This window comes from Mytilus edulis, chromosome 13 (genome assembly GCF_963676685.1).
Source record: "Mytilus edulis chromosome 13, xbMytEdul2.2, whole genome shotgun sequence".
Lineage (NCBI taxonomy): Eukaryota > Metazoa > Mollusca > Bivalvia > Mytilida > Mytilidae > Mytilus > Mytilus edulis.
In genome coordinates, this window is record NC_092356.1 from 29,203,513 (window position 1) to 29,212,447 (window position 8,935).

Genomic DNA, 8,935 nt, shown 5'->3' on the forward strand with positions numbered 1-8,935 from the left:
AAATTGAATGTATCATAAGTAGGAGATTTTGGGCAATTGAATGTATCATAAGTAGGAGATTTTGGGCAATTGAATGTATCATAAGTAGAAGATTTTGGGCAATTGAATGTATCATAAGTAGTAGAAGATTTTGGGCAATTGAATGTATCATAAGTAGAAGATTTTGGACAATTGAATGTATCATAAGTAGAAGATTTTGGCAATTAAATGTATCATAAGTAGAAGATTTTGGGCAATTGAATGTATCATAAGTAGGAGATTTTGGGAAATTGAATGTATCATAAGTAGAAGATTTTGGACAATTGAATGTATCATAAGAAGAAGATTTTGGGAAATTGAATGTATCATAAGTAGGAGATTTTGGGCAATTGTATGTATCATAAGTAGAAGATTTTGGACAATTGAATGTATCATAAGTAGAAGATTTTGGGCAATTGAATGTATCAAAAGTAGAAGATTTTGGACAATTGAATGTATCATAAGTAGGAAATTTTGGGCAATTGAATGTATCATAAGTAGGAGATTTTGGGCAATTGAATGTATCATAAGTAGAAGATTTTGGACAATTGAATGTATCATAAGTAGAAGATTTTGGGCAATTAAATGTATTATAAGTAGAAGATTTTGGGCAATTGAATGTATCATAAGTAGGAGATTTTGGGCAATTGAATGTATCATAAGTAGAAGATTTTGGGCAATTGAATGTATCATAAGTAGAAGATTTTGGACAATTGAATGTATCATAAGTAGAAGATTTTGGGCAATTAAATGTATCATAAGTAGAAGATTTTGGGCAATTGAATGTATCATAAGTAGAAGATTTTGGGCAATTGAATGTATCATAAGTAGAAGATTTTGGGCAATTGAATGTATCATAAGTAGAAGATTTTGGGCAATTGAATGTATCATAAGTAGAAGATTTTGGGCAATTAAATGTATCATAAGTAGAAGATTTTTGGCAATTGAATGTATCATAAGTAGGAGATTTTGGGAAATTGAATGTATCATAAGTAGAAGATTAGCCTTATCTGTTATTGCAGGGAAATGAATTTGAATGTTTCACGTTTTTTCTGGACTTGAACTTGAAATACTGTATTGACATCTATCTATATTAAAGACTGCCTTTTGGCGGCTTTGGGTTGCTGTCTGAATGCTTATTCCTTCTTCACAGATAAATGCCTCTGCAGATTTCCTTTACACACACTAATATAATAGTCGTTATATGTAATAATTCAAAGAATTTCTTAAATTGTTTTTGATTTTATTGCAGGATTTATTAGCACTGTACTACGTCTATTTCGGAACGGCTGCTTCACCTTTTCTATCCTGGGCACTTGCTTACAAATGTTCTTTGTATCGGGTATGATTTCCTTCATGCCAAAGTTTTTAGAAACACAGTTTACTATACCCACGTGGCATGCTAACTTACTTATGGGTAAGTTTGTTTGATTAGATATGAATTGATTAACTATATTTTTAATTGTCAAAATAGTTTGTTCTCGATAAAGTTAAACCTTAAAATATAAGATGTTTGAATATATAACACAGACCCGAATAGTTGACAAAAAATATACCCAAAACGCTGCAGGTGATTGTTTGTTCTATTTGTTTTGGGGAATTCATCCTTTTACAGTTTTATAAAATTTTCTGTTGATAATACACTTTCACTAATTGTTTGTATTTTAAAATTTCTCAATAGAGAAGCGATATAAATTATCATAACTTGTATGCGTAATGTGTGACAAATGTCCTGAAACGAGTGTTGCGTTAAATTTTGTAATTGGCGACTTGAAATTTACAAAATGAGTTGTCTTCCTTATACTTGAAAAGCATCTAAAGATGTGGTACGATTGCCAATCAAACTCTACCCATCAGAGTTCAAATGACCTAGTGGATGAAAGCAGAGATCTAGGTCACATTATGAGCGTTAACAATAAGCAAAATTAACACCAGTAAGTCTTCAATAAAAGCCACGACATTACGAAATGTGAAACTATTCAGACAAAAAAAAACCAAAAAAACAACGAAAATTAATGATTAATGCCAAAATTATTAACAAAAATTGAATACATGTATGACAGATTACAACAAACGACACTATTGACATTGAACAGGCACCATAGCAATGGCGCAGTAAACATGTTTATGAACACTCAACTATTCCCCTAACCTGATACAGCTGTATACACTGTATCAGCGCATATTAAGAACACAAAAAACCTCAACCCATATGGAATGAAAAAAAATCTCTTTTGTGGTAAAGATTTGTAAAGAGTTTCCCGTTTGAAACGGAAATATTCAAATCTAGAAAAGGGCAATCATTGCTGTTAATATTAAATGTATGCACTTGAAGTTTGCTTGGTTAAAATTAAATATAAATCGAGACATAATAAGTATATAGCATACATATCATTAAAGTGACGTTATCAAATATACCATTCAAATAGGATTTTGAAGGATCTTCGCGCCGAGTTGCGCCATAACCATTCAGAAACAAGTCCTCTATTAAAAGGGCACAATTATGGCTAATTTATAATTTTTGACACTCCAGAAATCATAGTAAAAAGTTAGATAACAAAATATACCGAACTCCAAGAAAAACTCAAATCAGAAAGTCCCTTATCAAATTGCAAAATCAAAAGAAATCAAAAGAAATAATTAGTTCTATAGTTTTCATATCTTTTATATCCTTTATTACGAAAGGTGGTATCAAGTTATGTAATTGTTGTACAGAAACTAGCAGTGGCGGATCCAGGGGGGGGGGGGTTCCGGGGGTTGGAACCCCCCTTTTTTTGGGCCGATCAATGCATTTGAATGGGAGCATATAGTTGGAACCCCCCCTTTACTCTGGGTTGGGAACCCCCCCCCCCCCCCCTTTTTAAAATGGCTGGATCCGCGCCTGAACTAGTCTACAGTACAAAAGGTTACTTGGTGTCAAAACTTAATAGAAGTATGAAGTATTTTCCTTATATTACCCTTTCACAGCTGTTTCATAAATATCAAAAGGAAGACGGTAGAATTTCATTCTTTTACAAACGAGCAAATCATATCACATCCAACAACTCGTATATTGAAAAAATAATATGTAGTTTATTATTCAACGAAAAAATTAATCAACATAAATAAAAAGATGAGGGCGATTCAGTTAACATGTACCAGTGCCTGACTGTGACTATAATATGATTTACTGTAAAAGTGGATATCAGAGCAATGAAAACCATTAAAAGGAGAATACAAACGTTTTAGAATTTAAATACAAAAGTTTTAGAATTTTTATACAAAAAGACATTATTTTAAAAGTTAGGTGGGGTTTCTAAGTATTCGACGATAGATTTTTAAACTTCTATAAACGACTTCTGTGTCAATGTATTTTCAAATTTCAATTTCACAGCTGGGTAACGGATTTAGTTTTTTCGTTATAAAGAATTGAAATAAGCGAAATCACAGTCATTTTGTATGGGTTATACAGGGTTAAATAGTTTCTGTTGTCAAGCTAATAATACTTGGTAAAATATTTTTCAACCAAAAAAAGCATTGTTGCATTTAATAGTTATCAAAGGTACCAGGATTATAATTTAGTACGCCAGACGCGCGTTTCGTCTACATAAGTCTCATCAGTGACGCTCATATCAAAATAGTTATAAAGCCAAACAAGTACAAATTTGAAGAGCATTAGGAACCAAATTTTCCAAAAGTTGTGCCAAATACAGCTAAGATAATCTATGCCTGGGATATGAAAATCCTTAGGTTTTCGAAATATAAAGAGACGCTAAGAAAAAGACACCTTATCTACTTTAAGGCCATATAACAGGCTAGATGTACACATTTTGATTGAATTATATATGAACCATTTAAAGAACAAGGTAAATCACAACATTTACTTTTGGTGCACTTATAAGTAATGAGATATATGCATTGGATTTCTTATCAACGTTCAAGGATATTTTTATTCAATTTACATAAAAGTAAAAAAGTAATTTGATTGGTTCGGTTATCAAATAAATAAACATACCGATGAATAAATAAATGTAGTTCCACTTGTCTCTTGTCTAATTAATTTAGAGATACAAAGGATGTTCGACCCCCAGGAATAACATACCTTAGCTGTATGAGACAACAAAACATCTCGAAAATTTTGGTCTTCAATCTTGTACCTTATTTTACGTTTTGAAAGTTGTTGATGCGTCTATCCCTTGTGGTTCTTTAGTTAACGAAACTCGCGTCTAGAATACACTATCTTAAGCCATATATCTATGATGAGTTTATTTAATACCCCCTTCTGCTAAATGAAACACATCTTTTAGGTAAACAATAAATAAAGCACGCTTAGAATACGATTTTTATTTTACGATATAGAATAGTCATTGCTCTGAACCTGTTGCATTTCTTTTTCAAATTCATTTTGACCAAAAATAATTTAAACGAACTGCAACATTAATTTTTAGGTGGTCTAAATATCTGCTCTGCTTCACTTGGGACATTCATTGGAGGATTCATTGTATACAAATTTCGATTGACCCCGTATGCATGCATAAAATTAGCACTGATTTTGACAGCCACTACAAGTTTCGCTCCACTAATTGGATTTTTTGTTGGATGCGATAACCCAGAAATAATTGGATACAACACAAAAAGGTAGACCTTTACGTTCTGTTTTGTTTTTGTTTTCATTGTGGTATATCATTTGTTATTTACACTTCCACTATGTATTGTTGCAGTACCATTTTGTCTTCATTAGTGCCAACTGCTCAAAATCCAGAGTCCACAATTAATTATCCGGTTCCGTTCTACGTCTCAAAAACTTGAGAAAAAAAACCCCAAAAAATTCAGATGATACGAAAAGGACAATCAAACACCATAAATCACTGTTTTCCAGACAACAAATAACATTGTTAAATATTTTCATCTGAAACATATTGTAATCTGACTAGACAAAATCGGACCGATTTTTCCGGAACACTACCGATCCATGAGACTTTTCGGACAATGATAGGGCATTAAAGATAGAATCATCGAGGATAGTAATCTGATTTTTTTTTATTTTTCGTGTCGTATTGCCGGCTCATCTCAAACGGATGTCATAATCGTTGCTGTGTGTACGTCGTATGAAAAACATTATGTTAACATTACATTAAAAAAATCTTTCGATTTTGCCATTTGGTAAGGGACTTTCCGTTTTGAATTTTAATTGGAGTTCGGTACTTTTGTTATTTTACATTTTACCTCAAAGCTTTAACAACTCTATTAGCTTTCTTCTGACTGGCTTGTTTTGGATATGTGACTTTTAGTTCATTTTAAATTAAGGTGGCTTTTTGAATTTTGAAGATCGAAATTCAGTGATTGAATTTCGATATTCAGATATTAAATCTCTAATTTCAAATATGACTTGAGTAGCACTTTGATATATAGCAAGTAACATCATTATATTACTGTTAATCACAACATTTTCATGTATGTAAAATACATAACAAAATTCATATTTCATGTTCCGTTTTTGTAGCAATGTCAATTTAACAACTTGTATCGAAGACTGTAATTGTAACAAGGATACTTATTTTCCTGTGTGTGGTTCGGACAACCGGAACTATTTTTCGTATTGTCACGCTGGGTGTATGGAACATAATTTAGACGTAAGCTTATATTACTCGTAGACAAATAAACCGTAAATGTCCTTCGCGTCATTCGGTCGGGGTTGCATTATATTTTTTCGAAGATTCAATCCTAAAGCTAACTCAGCTGACAATCAGTACAATCCAAAATATCTGAATTGAAAGGGTCAGGACAGGTTTGTGATTTGGGGTAACAACTGCTGTTCATTATGCTTATTCATATCAGAATTTCTGTTGACTAGCGGTGCAAGATTCTGCCTAGTATGAGAGTATTGCTACACGAAAAAAGGTTCAAAATTGACGGTGTAAATTTGCAATTGTAAAATCGAAAATTAAAAAAGTATTTGTTTAAATATGTGGTCGTTTCTGTAATCAAGATTTTCCTACCAAGGCAGGATGATTAACCCTTCATGTACGCTTTATCCCTGGACCCGGAGGACTAGTGTTTTTTCTGTAAGGTGTCCACCCTCTATAAGATTGATGTTGCTAACGAGTTTCATCTACTCGTCATTTTTGTCTGAATTCACTTCCATAGCCTTTGATTCAAGAATTCAATCACGAGGCAATGAGACTATTTGATTCATAGCTGTGGTAAGGATAATGAGCGCTAGGGCATGTCCAAACACCGTTTAGCCTACCCACTGCATCTCTCGGGCCCTTCCTGCTCCGAGTTCTTCTATAGATGACGCATAGGAAAATGTAGTCGATTTAACTATGTACTGTCGCGTAAAGACACTGTAGAAGTCTTTGATAGTGTAGAGGCTTTTTACTGGTCGGAAAGTTTTACACACAACTTTTTTTCACCCATTATTGAGTTAGTCATCGGCAATACATAGTATAAACTCACCACTTGCACTTGACGCATACACAACCCCTGTATTAAGTACCACTAGCACAGCTCAAATTACTGATGTTAAAAGAACCTATTCGGGTGTGTACTATAAAAGACGAAAATCCATTAAATCTTAACAAAACTGCACTGACAATTTATTAATCTTATTTATAAATGTCTTTTCCAGGGATACGCTGAGTGTAAATGCATCGGAGAAGGCGCCACTGCTACACCAGGACTTTGTAAACCAGATTGCGATATGTTGTATGTTTATATATCTCTGGTCTTTGTGTTTGCTTTGTCACAGACAATAGCTCTCATGCCTGAATATATATTTGTGATGAGGTAGGTATTTTTAATTTCACTGTTATCTATATAGTAAAACATTTTCCATTATTTTTGTAGCAATTGCAAGCTACTATGTTATAAAATGAAACTGATTTATTGAAGCTCATTAAATACATATTCACAAAAAAAGAAAGAAAGTTTTACCGTACTGTAACAGTTAAATGCAACAAATTTCAATTTAAAAACTTATTTAACACATAGTTTACCGACAAAAAAAACCTGTTAACAAACTAACTATCAGGAGTGTCTGCGGCATTCACATGGACAATAATAACGTGAATGAGAAACTGTGATTTTTTCAAACCTACTCTCATTTATGAAAACATGAACAAAATTGTCAAAACAATGTATTGCTACAAAAAAATATATTAATGAAAACAAAAATTATTTAAAAGCCATTTCAGGAATGGCTATAATATTTGTTTTGTCCACTATATGAAAAAACATTAAAATCTTGGTTTACACTGAATGAAATTTACAACTGTGAACCACATTTTTTATGTCATTTCTAAAAGACAACAAAATATAACAGTCCTTCCTTATAATTTTATTTTAAATTCCATTGTGTAGGAGTAAATCATGAAAAACACTGATAACGTCACGGTTACATGTATATGACAATATTATGTCAATGAGATGATAGACTAAAACGTTTCAACCAATCGGAAGATTTGTTACATCTAAAAATCAATTATAAGAAAAGAATGCTAAACATATGCTTCAAACTCTATAGTCTTATAGATGACACCATACAACTATCTCAATTATTCTTACATGATCTTCCTCTCTCAATTTTCAAATGAATTTTCAGATGTGTGGATGACAAGGATAAAGCCATGGCACTTGCATTCAGATCTTTATTAGCCACAGTATTGGGTAAACATAATATTTTTCTGTATTTTTTTTCTTATTATACTGGAGTTGCCACTTGTATATCATGCTTCTCCACTACGCGCGTCATTTAAAAGTAAATGCAAAGACTGATCAACTAGGAGTCCTGACAGACGACATGCATCTGATCTCTTTGTTTAAATATGATACAGTGTATCTGTGAAGTACAAAGCAGAGTATGAAAATAAGAATATATGGTGTGTTTGCCAATCCACTCTCCACCAGAGACCAAATGACGTAGACATTATGTTTGACCTTGTGAATTTGCCATTGGATTATGGATTTTCCTTTTGTAATTTTCCTCAGAGTTCAGTATTTTTGTGATTTTACTTTTTTTTCATATATTTTCTATGTTCACGTTCTGCATTTTTTCACATGTTGGATGGTAGTTTGCATTCCAATCTCTGTGATATCAGCTTAATGTTATTCTTTTCTCTTATTTCAAAGGTTGGTTTCCAGGTCCGGTAATAGTGGGAAAAGTAGTTGATACATGTTGCCGATTATGGAATTCAAGTTGTGGCGGAACGGGCGCATGCGCTTTGTACGATTTAGTAGATTTTAGATATCGACGTCATGCATTAGATTTAGGTGTGAAGTTGGTAGCAACTGTATTCTCGTTCCTTGCTTTCATGTGTGCGAGAAATAGACAAGATCTTAAACAGAAACCAGTTAGTAAGTTAGAGAAAACAATAATACCAGAAGTAGAGGAGTTAATGGAGAAATCAACAGATGACGAACACATCCATGGGCACAGAAAACTTATAAATGGTCATTCGGCTTAAATGTTTGTTATGTCCTATTATATGCAATACATATATATTTAATATACAAGTAAAATATTCCATTTAAAAGGTAAAAGTAAGCGTGCAATATATTAAATTATCGCAATACCATAATGCAAAATCGTTTGCTACACATGGTGTTTTGTCAACTCAGATGATTTGCAGTAATAGAGCTATTGCTAGTGCAATATAATATTCTACGTTTTGGACAACGTTCGCTTAAGCAATATAAATGCATCCATCCTTAAGTACATTGTTTGTATTTACTACACAAGTTTCAATTTACTTTTAATGTGAGAAAAGATTTGTGCAAGAACCAGTTGTATCGGACATAAAAAAAAGTGTGCAATAATCATTCGTATCGCACGTTAAACATATCAAGTACTTATTTTAAATGATTTCATGTTTTTATATTTTTATGAGATATTGTAATTTACTATATATATTCAATACAAGACATACTTGTTTCTGTA

General features: G+C 32.5%; 1 protein-coding gene across 1 annotated transcript in view; it reads left to right on the forward strand.

The window, feature by feature from the left end:
• LOC139500047 (solute carrier organic anion transporter family member 2A1-like) overlaps positions 1-8,935 on the forward strand; it is a gene marked incomplete in the record, with an annotated part of 11,460 nt that extends 2,525 nt beyond the window's left edge. The window contains 6 exon segments of the mRNA XM_071288757.1: positions 1,271-1,435; positions 4,446-4,635; positions 5,501-5,630; positions 6,629-6,786; positions 7,601-7,665; positions 8,128-8,935. Coding sequence (XP_071144858.1) covers positions 1,271-1,435; positions 4,446-4,635; positions 5,501-5,630; positions 6,629-6,786; positions 7,601-7,665; positions 8,128-8,462 — 1,043 coding nt within the window.